The sequence below is a fragment of the Corvus brachyrhynchos genome, unplaced genomic scaffold (genome assembly GCF_000691975.1).
Source record: "Corvus brachyrhynchos isolate BGI_N302 unplaced genomic scaffold, ASM69197v1 scaffold114, whole genome shotgun sequence".
Classification (NCBI taxonomy): Eukaryota; Metazoa; Chordata; class Aves; order Passeriformes; family Corvidae; genus Corvus; species Corvus brachyrhynchos.
The window spans coordinates 7,666,544-7,689,795 of NW_008238337.1; the positions used below are offsets into that span (position 1 = coordinate 7,666,544).

The 23,252-nt window shown below is 42.6% G+C and overlaps 1 protein-coding gene across 1 annotated transcript in view; it reads left to right on the forward strand.

Annotated features, from left to right (window-relative positions):
* Nucleotides 1-23,252, forward strand: part of ARVCF (armadillo repeat gene deleted in velocardiofacial syndrome) — a 259,690-nt gene that overhangs the window by 207,024 nt on the left and 29,414 nt on the right. The window contains exons 10-12 of the mRNA XM_017734735.1: nt 731-848; nt 2,091-2,262; nt 9,036-9,107. Of these exons, the coding sequence (XP_017590224.1) occupies nt 731-848; nt 2,091-2,262; nt 9,036-9,107 (362 nt within the window). The remainder of the gene's footprint in view (nt 1-730; nt 849-2,090; nt 2,263-9,035; nt 9,108-23,252) is intronic.

Consider the following 23,252-nt stretch of genomic DNA (forward strand, 5'->3'; position numbering starts at 1 on the left):
TGGAGCCCGCCTGTGGAAAATTGACTTGAATTTTATTTATTTATTGGGTAGTGGCAGGTTGGTGCTTATGCAAGGCTGGAGTATCAGTCTGTGCTCGCTGGATGAGTGAGGCCAAGTTCAAAGGTCCCCTCTGACAGTTTCTGCGGTCATTGATAAATGTAACTTCTAACGACTCCAAGTAGCCTTTCACTCTGGCTTGCTTCTTCTACCTGTGCCATTCTCTTGTGCAGTGTTTAGAGAAATTTAAAGGATTGTGTAAGCTATCGTCCTTTCCTTACTAAAGGTGACTGATCTAGGCTTTGTGCTGAATCTGCTGCACACAGGTTTTTCAGTTTCTGTGGCCATGATACTGCTGAGCAATCTTGTGACTATGCACGTTTTTCCTAAGGTGGTGAAAGTGTCTTTCAGTTTAGAACTGCTGGTTTTGAAATCAAATTTTTGGTTTACATACTGTTTGTTCTGCAGACTTCAGCTTGGTTTAAGGTGAGTCCCTGGACTCACCAGCAAAGCAGAGAAATGTGTTTGTAGGCACTTCTGGGATTGTGTTCCCCTTTTTGTTCAGGCTCAGAGAGTTGCAGATGTGCATTGCCCATATTTTACTGAGATTTAGTGGGTTTGTCTGTCTACTTGGCCTCCTAATTGTTCATCCAAGGTGATGAGTTTTTAATAATTGTAGTATAAATCAACTTTATAGTGAAAACTATACTTTCTTTCAACTCTCTTCTGTCAGGAACGTAAGTTCAGATGGAGCAGAAGCACGCAGAAGACTAAGAGAGTGTGATGGCTTGGTGGATGCCCTCCTTCATGCTTTGCAGTCTGCGGTTGGCAAGAAGGACACGGACAATAAGGTGAACTTGAGCATTAAAACGTGGTGGATGTTTCCATTAATTTACGCTGCAGTGTTGCACTGAGATCCAACTTCTCTTTGCTGGTATCAGAAGAGGATTATGCTTGCTGCAGACAATAGAGTATCTCTGGTATCCGTGGTACTGCTGGTGGGTATCAGCAGGATGCTGCTCTGTTTCTCTCTATGGCTGATGAGGGGAGCAAAGGCTGGCGGCTGAGAGGTGGGGAGAGTAGTCCTTTATTGTCAGTGACATTATTGCTGTTGTTCTGCATTACTTAATTGGCATTTATAAGTGCAGTCTCCAAATCAGAATTGAGTCCCGTTTGCACAAAGCAGCAAAGGAGTCAGTTCCCATTTTAAAGACTTTATTCAGCACCATCTCTAAAGACTGAAGTACTTAGACATTAAGAAATGTTTTCAGACCTGCAGCACGTTCACTGTGGCTTTTTTTTTTTTGGTGCAGATTCTGTTAATCTGTTTTTATCATCATCTCATCCCATGGCACTTCAAAGTGTATTTATATGCATGAGGAATATCATAACTTTAACCTGTTTGAAAAAGAGCATACTATTTCTTTCTATCACCAGAAAGCTTGTAAAGCATCGTTATTTTATTCTTTTTGAGTCCCACCATGTGATGGCCTATACAAGGGAGTTACAGAGCCCTGTTACTTAATCAGGTAATTTTGGAAGTGGATTTTGTAACCACCTGGTGGTTCCCATTGCAACCTACAGAGCATTGCTCTTGTCAGAAGCCGATGTGCTGTGGATTAGCTATTACTACAGGACAACGTGTGTTCTCATTGAAATCCTCGCAAGGCCTAGGTTTTGACCCAGAGAAAATTTAATAAAATGAGCCCCTTGGAGATTGTAAACGTTGGAAGAATGAGAGAGAGACTTGGATTAAAATAAGATCCTTATATGATCATTTTTTGCTGTGTATTTGATCTTTTGGTGAATTGTATTCTTTATGTAAGATCAAGTGGTATTTTTGATGAGAGAGTTTTCATTTTGAATGGATACTATTTTTGAAGTGCTTCACTTTCAGAAAAATAAAATTGGGTTTAGAGGAAGAATGAACTTTAATTTAAGGGTCTTGACTAAATCTTCCTTGAGAGCTACATGGTTTTCCTGGGACAGGTGTCCTTCTTTCTTCAATTTCCCCAAGCCCTCCTCTGTATGATACAATGGTTTGCAGGTAAGAGGGTGCAATACTTCCTGTAACATAAATTTCTCTGTAACAGTCTGTGGAGAACTGTGTGTGCATCATGCGGAACCTTTCCTATCATGTCCACAAAGAGGTCCCCGGAGCTGATAAGTACCAAGAACTAGATGCTGGTCAGACTACAGGCACAGGAGGCTCTCAGAAGAAGAAGAAAGATGATGCTGGTTGTTTTGGTGGAAAAAAAGCTAAAGGTATGTGTTGCAAAAAGCTCAGAACTGGAAATGGATTTGGGGGTAAACGTTGCCGTGCAGTTCTGCTCTTGCAAGCACATTCATCGTGCTTGTTTAGGATGGTGCAGTTTGTGGAGTGTTTGCTGTGTTCTGGCATGTGGTTATCTCTTGTGTTGTATCACTGTTAGATATTTGGGATTCTTTTTCCCACTATTGCTGTGATTTTGTTTGGCTTTAAACAGGAGTGCTGCATGCTGACAGATGACACTCTGCTGTTGGAAAAAGGTGGATGTGCTCTGCCTCTCCTCTGCGTTGCTGTGTTCTTGCATCTGTCAAATCTCTGCTCAGTCCCCTTGCCTGGCTGTGTAGCATGTGTGCCCTCCTCGGGAAGCCAGGCCAGCATGGATCCATCCATCCATCCATTCCCCTGCATGGCACTCCTGGCTGTACGTCTTCCATGCCTCCAGAGTCTCATACTTGAAAACAAACTAAAAGCCTCCCCTCCCACTCAACCAAAATGTACAACCTCCCAATTCAGTCACTATTTCAGTAATTTAAATTGCAAACATGATTTTGTAGCTTTTAATTGTCAGTCACTTTTAGACCTGTTCTCTCCTCTGGGTCATGAGTGTTGCAAATGAGTTTCATTATAAGAGAGGATTAATAATCTCAGTAACCCCCCGTCCATGTTTCCTTTACAAAGAGACACTCAAATTATATCCATTTTCTTTGTTGTTTTAGAGAAATTACTATTCTAGACTGAATTCTGTTTTCTTTCCTTTCTTAGAGAAATGACTATTCTAGATGAATTCAGAGATAATTAATTCCATTTTCTGTCTAGGCTTCATTCTCCTCATTCATGTGTGCACACATCCTGGCTTATTATTTATAGCCAGGTACAAGGAAGGGTTTTGCCCCTAAAGAGCTGATATGGAGTTGTTTGAACTTGATGGACTGTGTGCTGCACGTTACTCTTTGATCTGACCTGTACAAGTTACTAAAATATTACATGTTTCCATACGTGTTAAGGAAGTCATCACAGTGTGAACTTGCTTTTGCAGACTAGTCTGTCATCAACTAGATTTGAACTGTTTAAAAGAAAAATTGGTGGGAATCTTCTAATGACTGAGGGAAAAACGAAAGAAATAATTCTGCCTGCCTGGCCAGCCTGTTCTCACAGGGTGTGACTGAACCTGCGGTGTGATACCTGTTGGAAACTTTGCACATGTGCTGACTTGAGCCTGTTCCCTGCCACTTGCAGTCACTGTTGTTGCTTTGCTTGAGAGCAACACAGTCAGTGGAAACACTTTCAGACATAGAAGCTCAGAGTGCCCTGTGGGAGGAGGGTGTTGTGCTGAGGGAGGCCTGTCCTCATCCCCTCGATGGCAGTAGCCAGGGAGCACTCTCAGGTGTGTGTCCCACACCAGGTGTGTGCCTGGGCCCACCTAGAGATGCCTCTCCTGGGGCTGTGCACCCGGGTACTTTCTGTTTGTCAGCTGAAGCACCACATCATGTCTTTTTGGACAAATTGGTCTCAAAATCATCCAACAATGAGGATGAGCCTGTGGACTGCAGCAAGCAGTGCAGGCGCTCAGTGACAGCTTGGGTTTGGTTTTGTGTGTTCAGCAGGAAATGACAATATATTTAATGGTTTTTCCCAGCTTTTTGCAGTGCTCTTTTGAAAGTGTGCTGTTCCCTAGAGGAAATCCAACTGGTGATAATGCTGGGCTCACAGCTTGTGGGATGTAGATCAGAAGAATAGAGAGTCTCAGACAACTGTTGTGCTTAAAAAATAAAAGTTAAAATCCATTCATAAATGTGCTTTTAAAATCATAAAGAGGAGCTCCCTTGTCTTCTGTTAAATTTATGTGGATACTGGTCTGAACCTATCTTAATTTTCTCAGTCTAGAACCTCAAAATTTACCTGTTCTCTCCTCTCTTGTTCACTTAATCTCACACTGTTTCCATGTTTATTTTATTTTATTTCATGGTCATTGATCACAGCATTTCAAACACCTCTGCAAAGGGCTAGTCATCCTTCTGTCCCCTCAATTCTGTGAGCACCTTTTCATTTAATGAAAAGAGAAAGAAAAGAAAAAAAATGCTGTGCAAAGAAAGATTGGGGGTTTTTAGCAGGAACAAAAGGGAGAAAGTGGAATACCTTGGTTTGGTTTTTTAATTGATAAAACTTCTGTAGTCTTATAATACTCAGGTTTTGAACCTGTTCTGTGAAATTCTGCCTCTTTGTGACTGTTCCTTTGTATTTTCTTCATCCTGTAAATTTTTGTTTTTCTTTTGCTGCTTTTCTGGTAATTAGAGGAGTGGTTCAATCAAGGTGAGTCTGCAATACTTTCTTTTCATCATCACCATAATATGCTTTGTTTGGCTTTCTCATGCAAGGCTAAGAGCTGAGATCAAGGTCTTGTTCGTTCACCTTCCCCTCTGCTCCCCCAACGCATCCTTCTGTTCATTTCAGCAGGCATGGAAAAATCCTCTGAGGGAGCTTTGCAGTTTGGTCTTTCCACACCAAGAATGGAAAAAACAAGGATTTTTTCATTCCTGGTGTAAGGGAAGTAGGGGAATTGCTGTGCAGCTGGCCTGCTAAGCCCAGGAGAGCAGGAACACCCAAGTGTGAGAGTTGTCTCCCCAGCCCTGTCAGATGGAAGGCTCTGCTGGCTGGTCTGGGGGATGGAAGTAGCTGTGAGCCACAGCAGCTTGGATGTGTATTCTGAAGGGTCCTTGGCACTTCCTCTGCTTGGGCACGGGCCTGGGCTGCTGCAGCTTTGTTACGCAGAGGAGCTGGATGAAGCTATCCCCAGTACCTGTCTCAGGGGATAGGCTTAAGTTTCTCATCCCAGCACAGTAAGTGGAAGTGCACCTGGAATACACAAGTCTGAGGCTAAAGCTTCCCTCAGCTGGGAAGTTCATAGGCTGTGGGTGCCTGGGAGACTTTGTTACTGAGGCTGATTTGGGGATGAAGGCAGGGCCATTTTCAGGTCACGACACTTGCTTCAGATCATGGGTTCTGGAGGGTTGAGCCAAAGGAGAAATGTTGGGGAGGGGAAAAAACCAACCAAACAAAATCTAATTGCTCCATCCAGCAAATGTGCTGGGTAGTGTTCTGCAGGATACTGATTCTGGACTATGAGTGGTGAGGCTGTGGAGGATGGACTTGCTGGCAGGACAGAGCTCAGCCCTTGATTTCTGTCACTCCTTTGTGGCCAGTTCAGTGGCTGTATTAATGAGCACCAGGGAGGATAAGGCGGGATTGTTATGAAGAAGGACTTTCCCTTAAACTTTTATTTCAACCAGAAAGCAAGCTTTTGGGAATTAATCCTTCAGCAGAAATGATCTGGCTGCTCCATGGTTTGATTATCCGGTAAAGAAAAACCACATTTGAGGAAGATCAACAAGAACATTAGTGGTTAATAATGCTGGGTCACACTTCAGAGTCTGTGCAGAGTTTCTGACAGGTGGAAAATGCTGAAGGTCATGTTTTGGTTGTTTCTTATATAATGAAAAGTAGCAAGGGGGGGAGAGGGGAAGAATTTTAATCCCACTGTTTCAGAGACTGTAAATTGCATCTTGCACAAGCAAGTCTCATGTCAGGCAATTTTCCCAAACCAGAGTGCTGTGCCAATCCTACAGCCGGGTCTCACAAAACAGGCCTGTCAGCAGGCATGTTCATAACTGTCTCTTGGGCAAGGTTTAGAGCTGTGCTTCTGATCCAACAGCATTGGCTTTTCTCTGACACACCTCAGGCTGGAGAACCTGGAGATGGGTGGAAATTGAAATGTACAAAACCAGGATCTTAAACTCCCTCCAGCTGCAAGTGCGGTTTGTGCTGTGGTTTCAGCATCCCTGTGGTGCACAGCCTGATTGTGAAGATCCAGAAAGTGGCAGTGGAGTGCTCCATACAAATCCCAGCCACATGGGTTGTGTGTGTGTTCACATTCCTGTTGTGAACAATTGCACAGGGTCGAGGGAGAGAGCAGGGTGTTCAGAGCTACGGAACCTGGCAGTGATGCTGGTTCTCTCATGTCATCAGGTGGGCATGGGGATGGCCGAGAGGGCTGTAATCAGTAGGCTCTTGAATTGTTAGATTTGGTCACCTTTTTAGAAACTCCAAACCAGTATTTGTGAAAATCAAAGGGAAAAAGTAGCTGCTGGGCCTCAGATTGAAACCTTTGCTTTCTGGGTGTATTTGTTTTGGAGTCTTCTTGCAGCTTGCTCACCTTGTCTCTATAGGAAAGCCCTGGAAAATGAGTGTGCTTGGGGTATTTCCAAACCAAATCCATTTGATTAAGCAAGTAATTTGTAGAGTTGAAATCCTCTTGGCCAGAGCTCCATATTCTGAACAGCTGCCATTGGTAAGCAGCTGGCAGCTTCTGCTTTGAACAGACTGGCTTTGGCCTGCAAGGTGGAAGTTTCTCAGAGGGCTGAGACACAAACGAGCAGAGGCTCCTCCAAACCAGCCAGTGTTTGCTGTCTGGCCCAGAAATGGAGAGATAGCAACTGAAGAGCCCAGAGCACAGGTGGAGGGTGCTGTCTTTATGAAAGATGGGTTAGTAAATAGGCAGCTGCTTTGGCATTCCCAGGTCAAAAGTAGCAGCCAACACTGCACTCCTGGACAATTCCTCCTTAACAAGTTGTGCACAGACACAGTGCTTACTAAACACTGCCACTGAGAAGAAGGGAACTCTTACTGTACCATCTCAGTTCTGTAGGGCTGATAGAAGTTCCAAACCAACCTTTAAATTATAGAGAGAACTTCTGAAATGAGTAGTTACGTTGAGTAAGGTCTGGCTCTCTTGAGAACATGTTCTGAGGTTTAAACTGTCTAATGGCAGAGACATGAAATTTGGAGTCATGTGAAAAAACAGTTTGTCTTACTTGTAGATAAGATGGAGTCACATTTATTGGTCTGCCTTAAGTCTGTAATCTTTCCTAAACACTGACTTCCTTCCTTGAATGCTTTTTTTTTTTTTTTTAAATTCCTTCTGCCCTGCTTTTTCCTGTCAGTGCTCTAAGGGTCAACAAGGGTTTGCAGCCAGTAACTGGGTTCACCTGCTGTTACGAAATGCACTGTCCTTTGGTGATGTACAGCACTTTTTCTTTCTGGTATTTGATTCCCCAAGCAACGTGTTGCTCCTTTCACGGAGAAAAAAAATGGTGGAAGGCTGCAAAGTGCCACTAATTGCTGTCCCTTCCTTTAGAAAAGATACCTTTCAAGGAGTGCTGTGATACCTGGCTGCATGACCTTTTGGCAGCTTAGATGGGCTTTTACATACTTCAGTTAAGGAAATTACTTCAGATAAGCAGAACTTCTAGGTGCGTGTTTTGTTTTGCACAGCAGTTGAAGTTGGTTGGTATTCTGTGTTGGCATTTCAAAAGAAAAGTGTGTGATTCCATCCCCTTCCAAAGAAAGGGAGAGGGTGGAATACTACCTTGAGGGGAGATTTCCCTCTTGATGTTATTTCTGAATATTCATAATGGTATTTAAAAGCTCGATTCTTCTGTGTACAGTACTGAGTATTTTTATCCTTTTGTCAAGAGGAAAGGTAGAGTGACCCATTGAATTCACTGTGCGTGCACCAACCCCCTGCTATAACAAGGCAGGGACTGGCCTTTCCCATCTCGTTACCTGTTGCCAGTCAAGACTCACACTGATCTCCTCATTACATTTTCAAGGACCATTTTCCTGTTTGCTTTTAAGCAGCCTGGCTGGTGGAGCTTTCAGCCCTTTCTGTAAAACCTCCATTAACAGCCTGGTAGTCCCTGTGCAGAAGCCACTTCTGGCAGCTTAAATTGCGTTGTCTGAATTCATTCTATCACACCTGCCTTCCTTCCTCTGGAGGGAGAAGGACTAAATAACTTGATTTTCCCCCCTCAAAATAATTTGGGAAAGCTAAATTGTATGCTACTGGCCTCAGAAGCCATGCAGATTCTTGCACTGCCTTCCAAATCTCTCTCTCTGCTGCCAGTATTCCTCTGATGGCAAGGTTCCTGCTTATCCCACAGCATCCATGCAGGCTTACCCAAGGCAGTGTGTCTCCTTGGGGGCATGGAAACTAACCCTTCCTTCCCCATGTGTGTTTCCATAACCTTGAATTCTCAACCTGACTAAAACTAAAAGTGCAGGTTTTGTTCTGTTTTCCGTAAAGGATTGTATAAATTAAAACTGATGTAATGGTTTGACACTGCTTCTTAGCAGAAGTATGGAATTATTTCCATTAGCTTCTAATAAATAGTAAAAATGACACTTTGTCGATTGAAGGGCAATTCAAGGTTAAGTTGTTGGCTGCTGTCTGTACAATATATTAAATCCAAGTCTTCCTGCCTGGTAGTGGCATTGAGAATAGAGGCTACAAAGCAAGGCTGTTGTTTTTTTGCTCTGCTGCTGAGTTTTTGCTTCAGCTAAGCTTCGGGTCAAAATCCCTCTGTGAAAACAGCAAGTAAACACTGGGCTTCTGAGGGAGGGGCACAGCTTTGCCAAGAAGGGAAATGGCAGAATGTTCCAAGGTTTAAAACACTCTTAAGACTCTCTGAAATGCTAGTGCTAAGCATGTTTGCAGATCAACCTGAAAGCAGCACAGGTGTTTGTCCCTAAGTTCCCATGCTAAAACCACAACTGTGCAGCTGGACTGCGAGTCAGATACATACAATTATGGGTAGCAGTCTGTGATTTATATTCTGGGTCTGTATCTTCTCCCATCTTGTAGATGCACATGACAGAAACTTACCTGTCAGTATACTGACAGTCTTTTCTATCTGTTGTCCTCTTTTTTGCACAGGAAAGAAGAATGGAGATTTGGACAGGAATTTTGATACACTTGATTTGCCTAAGCGGTCTGAAGCAGCAAAAGGTAATGCTAATGTTTGTGCTTTTGGAAATAACAAGTAGCTTGGGAGCTGGAGGCTCTTAAAGGGACTTGAGACATGAGCATATCAGGCCAATCTCTTTCTTTTGTAGTGACTTAATTGAAATAATGGATATATCTGTGCATGCTGTTATCTAGTGTTGAATATTGGATATGACTTTTTATATAAAACTGCTGAATTGGTGGAATCTCATAGAAGCCTGTCTGATTTGGTGTTAGGTGATTGTAACTCCAGAGAGGGGTGAATGCAAGCTCTCCTCCTCTACAGCTCCATTTGCAACCCACCTGCACCAGATGTGACTGTAAGGAGTTGTGAAGTGCACTGGGTGAGGGTACTTAGCACTAACCCTTTCCCTTCCCTGGCATCTCTGTCATTTTTCAGTGTTCTGTGGAATTGGATGACAGCAGGGATTGAGGTTTTTTCCCTTTACTGATAGTCAGTCTTCCCCTGAACACAGTATTCCTCCATGTCTGTACTGAGCAGTACCTGTAGTTTTCCAGGATATGGGAGGTTCACAGAAAAACTCTCCTGCATTGTGCTTTTTGCATTTCAGCTCTGCCAGAGGTGGAATCTTCCACAATCTTCGTTCCCTTCTTGCATGCATGGTACTTCTTTTAATTGGAGATTAGGAGGTGATTTGGGATTTTGTCAGAATTCGTAGAGCATTGGATGGTGTTTTGAGACTTGCACGGGTTTTGATTTGAAGTGTGTGCAATGTCTCTGCAGAGATCCAGCCATTGTCATGGCAACTGCTGCATTGCCACCCTGTCAGCCTCACCTTAATGAGCTGTGAATACCCAGAACTACCTGAGTATTCCTCAGAAGAAAAATTTTAAACTCTTCCCGCGTCACTTAGAGAATTTTGGAGGGTATAAAGAGACAGTGTGACTCAGTGGAGAGATCCATGGACTTGGAATACCTGAATTATGCTGTTTTAGTGACCTTGGTCCAGTCCACTTATTTGTGCTTCAATTTCCTTGGCTGTTAACTGGGAGCAACAACAGAGGTTGTGTCTGAGATCCTTAGGGATGTGCTGATAGTCAGTAATGGTGTAATAATTATACATACATAGTGCTGCACTCAGATTCACAGTGAAGCTCTGATTGATGATATGCAAACTAATCCTAATATGCAGATGAATCTAATCTATTTACAGATACCCTTTACAGTGGATGCAGTTTCTAGTTTCGTGTCTAAACTGATTTTCATTTGGTGCATTATTACACAAGATCTGCTGTATCTTGTGCAATAATGCAAGATACTGATGTACCTCTTAGAAGCTGCAGTACCATCCTATTTAGAGAGCTGCAGGAAACTTCTGCTAACCAACCTTCACTGGCTGCCATCAGTTCAGGCTGGGAGTTCATTACAGTGCAGAGAGCAAGGAGGCACCTTTAGGATGCAGGAAAAGAAAGGAATGCAAAATATAGCAAAGGCTTCAGCATTTGCATTCCTTTCTAATGTGATTGGAATATAGGTGCCACTAAAGGGAAAAGATGGAAATCAAGAATTTCTGCAGGAAAATGTATCTCGTATAGCTTTCTTTAAAATAAGATAAAAATATTTCATGTGGCTCTGTTAATGGTAGAAGTGATGTGCAGATCTGATGGGAGATGTATCTGTCTCAGAGCTTACACAGCTTGTTATCATATTCAATTGCTAGAAATCTCACACTCTTGAAGAGGTTGTTTGATAATTTTGAGATACCCCCATTTAATCAAAGACAAATAAATTACATATCTCATGCTAGATAAGGTCAGGAGATTAATCCCACAGCATTTTGAAAGGAGCACTTTGACATGAAAAAAGGTGTAAGTAACTATTGACTTGTGTGCTAAGAGTAAAAAAACCAAGACAGTGATGCATTTTTGTTCACTTTTTTACCAGTGGTTTCCTGCCAAGCATCTCATTTACTTGAGAATTCCTGGATACTAAAGGTTCTAACAAGGTTGCTTGAACTTCGAATTGTTCGGTAAAATAAAGGAAATAAAATTGCAGTTTTAAAACCCTTAAGAGCCCTGGTCAGATCTCTGCTACAGAGTATAATTGGCTCTGATGAGATCAGCTCTCAGCTGAGGCAGAACCTCGTTACCAAGATGGAAAAATCATGCAAGTTTTAATGATCAAAAGCACTCAGATTGAGTGACATGATGAAGTGCTATTTCAAAAATCAACAATTATAGATTAATCTCTTTCATGTATTATTAAAGCCATATTAAAGTGAGTTTTCAGCTGGAATCTTTGTGAGCAAATGAAACTGCAGTAATAAGATTTGTTCATGCAATGCAGCAGATGAACATTGGGGTAGTTAACAAATACTGGGATGTAGTGTTGTTAAGTTTCCTGTAATCTTGTAGTTAACATCCATGGAGCTTATCTGATGGATTTTAAAAAAAAAAACTACAGGATACTCCTAGGTATGACCACTGAGCTTAATTGAGAGTGTGCTTATGATCACTTGAAAAATCATGAATTAGCAGCAGCAAACTATTTCAGACTTATTTTCTATCGGCTCTGGAAACTTCATTTTGACTCCAGATTACTTTAATGGTATGAATCACTGCTTGTCCTGTAGCCAAACATCATAAAACCAGAAACTTCTGTAGATTGTGAGATTGTGGGTGATGTCTGTGCAGGATGCAGAGGTTTCTCAGTCCTTCTTCAGAACATCTGTCCTGCTGGTACAACGTCTTAGGAAAATCTTCATATCCTGAACAATCCTAAGGCTCTTGTGAGTTGTAACCTAGTATTTTACTTCCCCTCCTGTCCCCCCCGTCCCCCCCCCGAATTTATTTGTTCTGGAGAGGAATGAATGAAGGAAGGCAGTTGTCTTTTTCAGAGTGATGAACTAGAGTCTCTTCCTGATGGCTCCTGGTTTTTTAATGGGAATCAGGTTTTGCTGCAGCACATCATTTGAGCAGTCCTGAAACCATTTCTAAGCCTTTAATAATTTTATGTGCTAGGCATTCTGGCAGGGGAAAGCTTCCAGTTCAGGGTTGTTATCTGTGGTAAACTGGATAATGTCAGATGGGAGAACTTGCAGTGCTTTCAGAAGCTGTCTCATCTGATACTAAAAAATGAATGTATATGCCCTGGCAGTGTCCAGAGTACTGCTGTCCTCGTGAGGAAAGATTGTGAAAGAGAAGCTTCTTGTTTCCTCTTTGTTGAAAGGAGTGTATTTTTTTTCCTGACAGTCAAAGAGAGAGGGAGGATAAATTTCGGGAGAAAGTGGTATGAGTTTGCGTAGAGAAGGGAGCAGCACTGACAAGAAATTATGAATGCTGTCCTCAGAACCTTGCTAAATTTAGGACTTTCAAAAATTGCTGCTTCTGTGAGGGGGGGGGAGTAAAAGTCTTGCTGAAATCCCTTCCCCAGTCTAAAGTAGGTCAGTGATAGTGGTGCTGGCTGCCTCCTCTGCAGCGTATTCTCTTCCGCACTACCACAGCGCTGATTTCTCCTGTGTACACATTAAATACATAGCGTAGTACAACTCCTGTGCTTTGTTCACAGAGTCCTTATTTCTGAGCAGGAATAGTGGTAGGAGGCTCAGGCACTGGGGGAAGATCAGGATTCATCGTATCTGTGCAGGGGAAGGCAGTGTCTCAGATGGCAGTACCTCTGCAGTAAGGTTTCCTGAGCAGAATTAAGGGTTGATGTGTGTCAGCCCCCCAAAGATGTTACAGGAGTTGTAACATTTAATCCTCCTGTGTGGAGGTGTTGACTGTCCACCTCTGCTCCTCAGTGCTGGAGTATGGGAGAAGAAAGCCCAGAAGAGCAGAACAGTTTTTTATATGGAATCAGCATTAGGTTATTCCTAATTAAATCCAGACCTCTGTGCTGTCTGGTTTAAGCAAATCTCATGGCTTGTTGTTTATGTGCACATGCATCTGGGGGCAGAACAGTAGCTGCTCTAAGGAGCTTTGGGGGTTGAAATTCAGCTCTCATTTCAGTTTGTCTCATTAGGGAGTTGAAAGTATTCAGCCATAACAGGATGTGCAGGTACATTTCAGCTGGGTGGATGAACTAGCTCATTTTCTCCTTTGAAGCAGTTATTAAAGTGGTTATTAATTTCTCTTTCCTGTTTTGATTACTTAAGTTTAGTTCCATTTAATGGGAACATAAGTTTAGGAGAGAGTTGTGCTGAAATACTGAACCAGTGTTAAAATGCTTGTAATTGAAGAAGTCTATTTTGTTGCAGTGGGGACGTCACAGAAAAGCTGAATTTATTTGAAAGCTCAGCTTTGTGTGTACACTTACCTTGGCCAGCAGCCTACGTAGGCAGGGAATGAGATTTTGGATGAACTTGTCAGCAGGTGAATTTCTTCTTCTCCATTATCTGAAATCCTCAGTCACTTTCCATGTAGCCTCATGCTGATGATAGATTTTCTATTCCAGAAGGTGAGTGTTTAAATTCCCTTATAAATCTTTGTATTAGTGCTCCAGGAAATTAGACTTCCTGGCACTGTCAGGGTAATGACTTTAACTTAGTAGATTACAAAAGTGCTAGCAATTTGTCTTCAGCTAAAGGCAACATGTAGTGGAAAGAGAGAGAAACTTCACTTTACTCTGGCTTTAGTTTGTAATTAAGATTGGCTGCGGTTCGCATTTCACTGCTGTTTTAATTTGCTTTCTTTAAATCTTTACAAGTTGACTCAAGCACTCATCTGCCCTTTCCAGCTCCCTTCCATCATTAATTTTGATTGTTGTATTGTGAATAAGTGAGTAGAACTGATTGATTAATGGCACCATCCACACCCCTCCTGTGCCTGCTGGTGGAAATTCAGGGACTGGGAAGATCTCCTCTGTGAGAGCAAGTCATGTGTTCTTGTATTAACATCTTCTGAGTATTTCATGCACGTTGTTGAGAATTCCTATCAGAATTATTAAGTATCTCTCATTTCTGTTGCTTTACTAAGCTGAGTATTCATTTTGGTCCCATGTGTTTTTCATAATTTACAAAGCAGTGAAAGATTTCTCATCTGTCTTCCAGTGCTTTGAGTCGGAGAAGATGTATTGCCTCAAATAGGAAAATTCCCATATGGAACCTGGCCTTGCCAAACTTTCTCTAGTCTGGTACCTTTAAATTCCCATTCTTTTTCCCAATATTTTCAAGGAATTCAGAGCAGGCACCTGTGGATTTTTCCTTTCTTGTGTACAAGCTGACTGCTAATTGTACTGGAATCCTCTGCCTTTTTTGTCATAATCTTCTCTGATTCTTATGTTCCATGTTCTTATTTGTTCAGAGCTGGTGGACACATACATGAGTTGCTGAGCTGTGCTCTACAGCTGAAAAATTTATTGTGATCTTTGTGGATCTGTTAAATTTGAATATGTAGAACATAAATTGTAAGTTTAGGGTTGGAACTGAAGGCTTTGAAAAATCATACGAGAAGATACAGTTGGAATGTGAGTTGGAGGTCCAGAAGTACTGTTCTGTCTCTGCCACTAATTCTTTTCCCTAAAACCCCCAACAACTTGGTAATACAATTCTATCCTATGATATTCTTACTTTGGAGACTGTAAGGAAACAAATGTTTTTCTGGGAGAAATGCTAAATGATGTGAGTGAAGCCTTGTGCAGTAACTGTGTACAGCAGTGCTGCTGAGACTCACAGCTCTGCCGTGTGGAGTTCAGTTACTCCACAAAATCACAGGAGAGGAATTTGAGATGGTTACAGGACCAGCTCTGGTGTTATCTGTCTGCTCAGGAATGTGAAGAATAGTTCCAGCTTTGCATCCTCATAATTGCTGCCATGTTTGTCAAACTGTTGCTCTCTGTTTCTGAGAACGCCTCGACATTGCAGCTCTGAGCTGTGATTTCCAGTCCTTTGCTTCGTCTGTAGGGACATCCAGGCAAAAATTGTATGTACAGATAAGACAGGCTGGATTCCTGGTAGGGGTGAAACGGCATCTGTGGAACAGAAAAGCTCTTGCAGCTGAGTAAGGGAAAAGCACAATGTTTGTGTGAGTAGACTGTGCTGTGAATGGCCCAGGTGAGAGATGGTGTCAGGAAGATTTAAGTTGGGGACTTGTAATAGTTCTGCTACGTGGAGGATGTAGAACCAGTGTAAACTGGAGAAGAAATTTCAACTGTGGTATTTAAATGCCGCTAACGCCTCCCACCCCCAGCATGGACACTTCATAATGTGAATGTCTTTCAGCTTTAGGTCATGCAGCTTTGAAGTTTAAGCTGAGAGACCAGTGGGAAACAACTGCTGGGGCAGGGAGGCAGGAGGAGCAATTGTAGTGATATGAGAATTCCATTCAGCTTTTTATTTATAGAAGCTGAAACTCTTTGTGAAGTCCATTTCTGTTTGGCTCTGCTGTAATTTGCTTGCCTGTAGAACTCCTCATTTTCCCTTTGTCTTCCATCTCTGTCTTAACAGCTAGAGGTCATGTGCAAGATGAGTTAGGATGACAGCTTCGTTTCTGAATCATTTCAGATTTTTTCTTCTGAATGAGAAAAACTGACTCACTTCTAAGATACTTCAGTTATCTTGGAAATAGTGAATCAACATCCTCTTCTTTATCCTTTTTTTGCATTCTTGAATGTTTAGTCTCCCTCAGCACATGAGGGGGAAAAGATGACAGTTGGAGGCAAGATTCTCCCTCTGCACCTTTAGGTCCTTTCACCTGTGGCTCTCATAAAAAGACTCCATTAGTCAGCTTTCAGCTCCTTCTTTCCTGAGGCTGACACCCAAGAATATAGACCTATTATAATAATTAGCAGTATCTTGAGAAGACAGGAATCCCAGGTGGTAAATTCCCTTTCCAACTTGATGTGAATTTGTGGCCAAGTTTAAGTGCACAGAAAATGAGATTTAGGCATCTTAAACAGGAAGAGCCTATATATACTTGCATAATAAAGTGGCCTATGAAAAACTAAACAGCAGGAGCTCCACTAGAGCATATGGTAATTACAGCAGCTAATAAGGAGATGGAGTGATCTGGAGCTTCAGCTAAAGACAGAACTGGAAGGAGAAGAGTCTCATTCTCCCATTCCAGCATTGCTACTGACTGAGTGACCTTAGGCAAGTTAATAGCATTCAGTTGCTGGTGCTGTAGTGAACCTGTTCATGAAGAGCCTACTATTTCCACTCCCTTCACTAGAAGAATCACTTCACCAAAATAATAGCTAGAATTATTCCTTCACTAAAATAATTAGTGTTTTCACTGCTGCTGTGATAACCAATGCAAATGGAGAGCACATGATACGTTTGTAAAAACAGAGAAGTTCTGCTGAAGTATCCTGTATCCCAGCTGTTGCTAGAAAATTTAAATAAAAACACAGTTTCAGTTAAAGGTGGATGGTAGAGGTTTGCCCCAGTGAGATACTGTGGGAATGGACTGAGGCGTTAATGTTACAGAGAGAATTTTGAAAATATGTAATACTGTGAATTGCTTTGTGCTCTCACTAAGCATATTACACTTATTGTGTGTTTTTATTGAGAAGTTCAACTGCATTATTTATGATGCTTTGTATAGAAAGGTGTATACATAAACGAATGCATAACTAGAAACATTGGTGAGTTTTACTCCCCAGCTACATTTACTTCAGTTGTAGCTGTGTGTGCTCTCTGGCAACGCAGCATCTTAACTCTTTAACAACTGATCGGATTTTCATGTAATTTCCACTTGGCTAATATTTCTGATGAAAAATAGTTAATGTTGGAAAGCTATAGTTGTCAGTCATATGTTTTTAATTATCACAGCTTTGGCTGTACTGTTTGCCCTGCTGAGAATGGTTAATTCTCTTCCCTCCCCGTATTTCAGGTTGTGTATATGTTTTTGTATGTCTCATTTAGCATTTCTATTCTACAAGCATTTCTGATTGTTACTCTAAAATAGAATGCTTGTGATTACAGAGCATAGCTCATTATACAGATGCTGCTCCAGGACTGTTTATAAAATGAGAATGTGCCAAAAAAGCCTGCCAGGAATAAAAGCAGGAGTTAATGGGAAGGTGCTTATCCCTCATAATTGTAGCTGCCTCAGTCCTGGGACTCAGTCACTGCAGTGAAAGACTCACTCCATGCCCCCATCCATCACTGTTGCATTATGTCAGCTTCTGCCATGCCACTTAGTTTCAGTTAAGAAACAATAACAATGAAATCTCTCAGAGTTCCCCCCGCTTCCCTTTTAGCATAAGCGTAAAAAATGAGATGATCCTTTGAAGAGGGGTACGAATCTGAAAGTTGTCCTGGTTGCCCAGCCAGCATCGCCAGGAAGCTCGGGGAAGAGGAACTCGGCTTCTGTCAGAATTTAGTGATTCAGTTCCATGTCAAAATCAATTACAAAAACCTTGTTGCACTAAGCTACTGTTGTCTCTGGTGTCCATCAAAAGTACCGCAGCAAAGTTGTGCTGACGAAGCTGCTTGACAAGTTAAGAGAACTGCAGAAAGTTTCAGAACAGCTGAGGCAGAAAAATGGTGTAATGTTGATTTAAATCCCTTGCCAGATTTCCAGAAATAGTGTGAGCAGAAGCAAAGGAGGTAGTTCTAGCTCCAGGTGAGTGTTCTGAAGCATGTGCCTTTAGGAGTAACTGGAATGTGGATTTCTGAGAGCCCAACATGACTGGTACTTTCAGAACTCACCACTAGACAGACATCACTCGAGCCTCACTGAAAGCATATGTCCCACCTGGTATCCTTCTGCCCACAGAAATGGAGGCTAATGCCACCTAATTGGGCATTGGAGCAGGTTCCTCAGAGGGGTTTTGAAGGGTTCTTGATTATCATTGAAGAATTTCAAGACCTGACTGGACAAAGGCATCATAGCTCAGTCTAATTTTGGCATTGAGCCTGCTTTGAGCAGGAAGATGGCCCAGGTGACCTCCCATGTTCCCTTTCTAGTTGTTCTGTGTGACTCTCATTAACTGATTACAGAGCCAGCCAGGAAAAGTGTTATCTGCAGAAAACCAGCGTATTTTTCCAAAACAACTTAATCCACAACTGCTGGATTAGGTGACTCAGATGAGAAGAGAAATGAGAGAGTCCATTTGCCCATGGAACCTGAGAAAGGAGCATATATATATAAAATTGAGTGTATCAGGTTGCACCTCAAGATACGGCTTGTTTCAAAGACAAATACATTTTTACTTATAATATATACTTTACTGGTGCCAGCACAAAAAAACATGGAATCCTCAGAACACTCGATAATCAGCCTCTGAGTGTCTGCTTATAGCAGCTAATGATGGGGGAGAGAAAGGGGAATGAAAATCAAATAGTTGTATGATTCTGAACTAATTGCAAATTGTGGTACTAGAGATCAGGCAAGGAGACCTTCCTTATAGTGCAGCCAAGACAGGGAGGTACATGCATTTTCTCCACTTTTGCTTGAACAGTATTATAGTTAATGGGGAGCTTTAATCATAGATTTAATCTGAAAATTAAAACAAACTGGAATGTCAAATAACCGGGGCATTTTAAATTGCAAAAGCCACTGATGCTCATTAGTTGGGCTGAAGCTGTAGTCACATTTTGCAGAAGAGCAAATAAAAGAGAATCAAAAAATAAAGACTTCTGTTTTCTCAGCATTAATTTCTAGTGTGTGTACCTGCACAGCTGCTGCAACCCTATTATCTGACTCATTACTTTGTAAACCATTGTGAGATCTCTTGTATGTGAAGGCTGCTATATAAAGCCATGTTTATTTCTGTAACCCCGAGTGCTCTGCACAGGCTTAAAAGCTCCCCTCCTTCTCCACCATGACAGGGGAATTATAGGACTTAATGTGCCATATACCTCTAACTGTGGATTGAAGAAAAATGACCTTGAACTGAGAGGCAGGCATTTTACATGGTAAAGCAGTCACTTAAATTTACCTGTCAACTGGAGGCGGGGGGAACCTTACCTCTGCATGGTTTAGAAAGCAATGTCAATCCAGCTGCTGGTTGCTCTGAACCCACGGAGAGCTTGATTGCTGACCCAGGCATTTCCAGGTGATCAGTGAGAATGTTGATCAGTATGTGGTAGAAAGGAGAGCGTTTTTATTTCAGCCTCACAGACCATTAGTTTCAGCCCTGAATTTTCTGTGTCTTGATCATAGGGAAAATTGGAAGTCTGTAATAGCATGAAATGTTATTTGTCTGTGCAGGAATAGACAGACTCTGGTTCAGGCAGATCTGGAAGAGACATTGTGGAGCAGTCTTTGCACCTTGTGCCCAGTTCAGTTGTGTTTTGCACACCTTGCTGTCACTTTACTAAAAATACTGTTGCTTTGTAGGAGACATGTGGAGCAACTTTGTGGGTTTTTTTACCAGTAGCCTCAGTAAGGGTAAGTACCAGCACACTGTGACTTGAGCAGGCCAGGTCTAGATCAGCAAGATCGAACTCGTGTGGAAGGGGAAAGGGGGCACCCCTGCTGAAGTGAACTGTGCAGTTAGAGAGCATTTCAGTGGTACAGCTGGGATCAGAGATGAGATTGCCTGATTCCTAAAGCAATGTCTCCCTAGCTTGCTTGTGCTAGCAAGCCCACTCCATTTAGAGATGTCAGTTCTTCTTGTCCCTCTCCTACAAAGCCAGGAAGAACATTTAATCTAATGAGTTTTGTTTTGAGACCTCTAAAATCACAACCAGCAAATCTGTAATCACGATTGAGCATATAATTGCATTTTACCCTGCTGAGAGCTTAAAAATGATGAGCAAGAAAAACATCTCCAAAGACTCATTCAGAGTGTGAGGGGACAAGAGTAAGGTCTAGAGAAAGGACCTGCCTTACCTGGACTGTCCCCAGTGACCTTTAAACACTTGGGAAATTGGAAGCCTGCATTTCTTGCAGATGCAGGTTTCCCACTCCCCTTTTGGGGCTGCTTTTCACATTGAGTAATAAAAGGAGAGAGCACACAAGGCAATCTGCAGATGTGAGAGAGGAGATGAGAAGTGGGAAGGATGACTGAGCTGTTGTGTTCTTGGCAGTGTGCTCAGAATTTCTCAAGGAATGAGAAACTGGGGGTGTTAGGAACATGAGACCGTAATCCTATTTATTCAGTTACATGAGAGCTGCTCCTGGGAGAGTATTTCAGGTTAGTGATAGTATCCAAAATGTAATACTTGGTAAATGCATGTGTGACTTGGATATGGGCAGTTCTGCAAGGTTTTGCTTAATAGTTAAATTCTAGCAAGCACGTCCCCGCAAAATCCAACATCCCTGCTTGCTGAAAACAGTGCTGAGATTAAACCCACAGACAGTAAACTGTATTGGCAGTTTTCTGGGTGGCTGGATCCTGCTTTCCCTGAAACACTGAAAATTTGGTGCCAATTGTTTCACTGAAGTCTGGAGATCTGTTTCTAAATCAAGCTCTGGACTCAGATGGCCCATGAGAAGCCATCAGGGCATTCATAACATCGCCTTGCGTGGAGAAATGGGTATAGGCCCTAATATGATGGAAATTTCTATACTCCTGAGGAAGTATCTCACCTTATTTACATTTATACTGACCTTTTCAGAGTTTTCTATAGGCATGAACAAGCTCCACAGTAAATGTCAGCTTCTGCTTAGAATCCTTTACATGGGTAATTTTAAGCTCAATTTTTAATTGCATAATACTACCATAAGAAAGCTGCATTGAAATTGAAAACTGTCCTGGACAAAGTGGCTGTTGGGTTAGGGATCTTTTCACTGTTTTAAAAGCGATGAAGTGGTTTCAGAGAAGGTGTCAGAGTTGCTTTGAGGTAGCGGCTGCTGTGGCTTTGTTACAGAATTTCTCATATGATTTTCTGCTGGCTTATGAATGCAGGCCATTGCTGTAGGGTGGTGAAGATAAGGCAGGCTGTAGTTGGATGCTGTGTAATGTTCCCCTTCGCCTCTTGAAAAATGTCTCTGTGCTCCCTCTCTTCATGTCAGCAAAGTATCTCATTCATTGCTACACACTGGGGCCCCAATCTCTTTTCTTTTTCTTTTTAACTTGCAAATAGATTTATTTGTGGTTGTATTGTGTGTGTGTATTTAGCCAGCGAAGGCTTCATGGAGCTACTTCTCTCCGGATCATGTTGTCTTACCTCACATTCTAGTCCAACTTTAAGTTTTATAGCAAGATCTGTGTTTCCAGGAAACCTATTATCCTATAGGCAGAGCTGGTTTTGTGTCAGTTCTGTCTGTGATTATCCAATATTCAGGCAGTGCACCGAACAGCAGGCAGGTTTGCATTTAGTAGAAACTTCCCTGGTTTTCCAGAAAGCTGCAGAGAATGGTTGGCAGGAAGAGGGAGAGTACCTGTTCACTCAGTGCTTTGATGGGGTATGTTCCAGTGTGTCCCAATTTAAATGAGGGAGGAGCAGCAGCATCTCCTCTTGTCTCTCATCATCTGTAATCCCTGCCTGGATTTGGTGCTTTGAGGATGAGTGCAGAATCTCTGTTCTTGGAGGCATTAATGTTTCTAGTTTACACTGAAATCCATGAGAATTAAGTACCCAAATACAGTACCTTAAAAAAGCTGGGCTGCAAGGTCCATTTCTTATTAGAGAAGTTACGGAAAACCTTCTGTGCTGCTTCCACTCTGGCCTGACATTCATTTGACATTGAAAACATCAACTTCTTTTTCTTGGATGCTTGGGAGATACTTGCCTGACAGCAGCACAGTGACTGTAATTGAGACAGATTAGAGGCACTGGGCTGCCTTTGGGTGCATGAGGCAGCTTTCATGAAATGGAGAGAGGAATTGAAACACACTTTTGACTTTGGAAGCTGGAGCAGGAACTAATTAGCGATTTCAGGACACAAACAGGATTGGAGGAAGTGTTTGGGTTGGCATATAATAAATTATTTATTAACATGGGGGAGTCTTTCCATATGGCGGTTGCTTATAAAATGTTTAAAAGGCAAGATTGTGGGACTTTGCACATAATGAACCAAACAGGCTTCGGTCCCAGTGATTAGGAGCCACTGACCTTTCATTTCTGCAGGCTGAGACTGGACCTGGTAGCTTCTGCTCAGCTTGGATTCTGATAAGCTTCCTCCAAAAAAGATTAGTTGTTTATGTACAAATATTTCCTTCTTACTGGGATGTATTTTGAGATATTTGATGTTTCTGTGAGGGTATGCCCACTGGAGAATAAAAAAATTTATTCCGCCTTATTTGAGAAATTCAAGCTGTGGAGTTCTGTAGCCCTTCACTGCCTTAAGCAGACAGGCCTCTAACAAGCAGCTGAATTCATATGGATAACCAAATACCTGTGTAATGGCTTATGACCATTTATGAGACTTTATATAAAAACCATGATGAGCAGTGAAAGTATAAGAAGACTCAGTAAAGCATGAGTAACCCAGAAAGAAGCTTTCAGTTTGGCTTCTCAGCATATTTCAGTGTGCGTGAGCTCTGAAAGATTTGGGTTTTTTCTTGACGTTGTTTTTCCCTTGGCACTGAAGATAAAACCCAGACATGCTGCAAAGGGGAGAACCTGACAGGTGCCAGCCCGAGTGGAAATGCTGTCAGTCGATCCTTGTCTGTCGCAGCTCTGGCTCTGATCCACCCGAGCGCTCGTCAGGACCGTGTGGGCTTTCAAACCCGAGCAGGAGGTCCCTCAGCAGCGGGAATGTTTTGAAGCGCAGTCAGTGGAAACCCCCATAAGTCCCACGCCTGACAAAGTAATCCTGTTTCTGTAAATTCCTGAGTGATGGAGGATTTGGGTTTGCCTTGCTGGTTGGTTTTAGTGCCAGCACCCAGTGCATAACAGCACAGAAGGGCTGACCACAGACGGTGCTGTGGGTCCTCCCACACCTCGGCTCCCCACAGGCCTGGTGGAGAGAAACAGCATCCATGGAGGGCTGGAGGAGTGTGGCTGCTGTGTCCAGGCAAATCCCTGGTCACTGCTGCAGCCACCTTGAGCCCAGCCTGGCTCCAGGACTGCGGCCGCTCCCTCCCTCAGCTGCCAGCTCTGCAGAACCACCTCACACCTCTGCACTCTGAGTGCTGCTTCTGCCTGGTGCTGGACCCCACAGCTTTTCACTGCAGAGCACTGCGGCCTCTCCTCCACTCCACAGCCCCTTACAAGCATTGGGCTACTGGGCTACTGTGTCCAGTCTCTCACCTGGAAGGGGAGGGCACTTGGCGGGACCATACCTGGCCTCATTATCCAGCACATTTCATACACTGTCTTGGAGACATGAAAAAAGATACTTCAGAGGTCT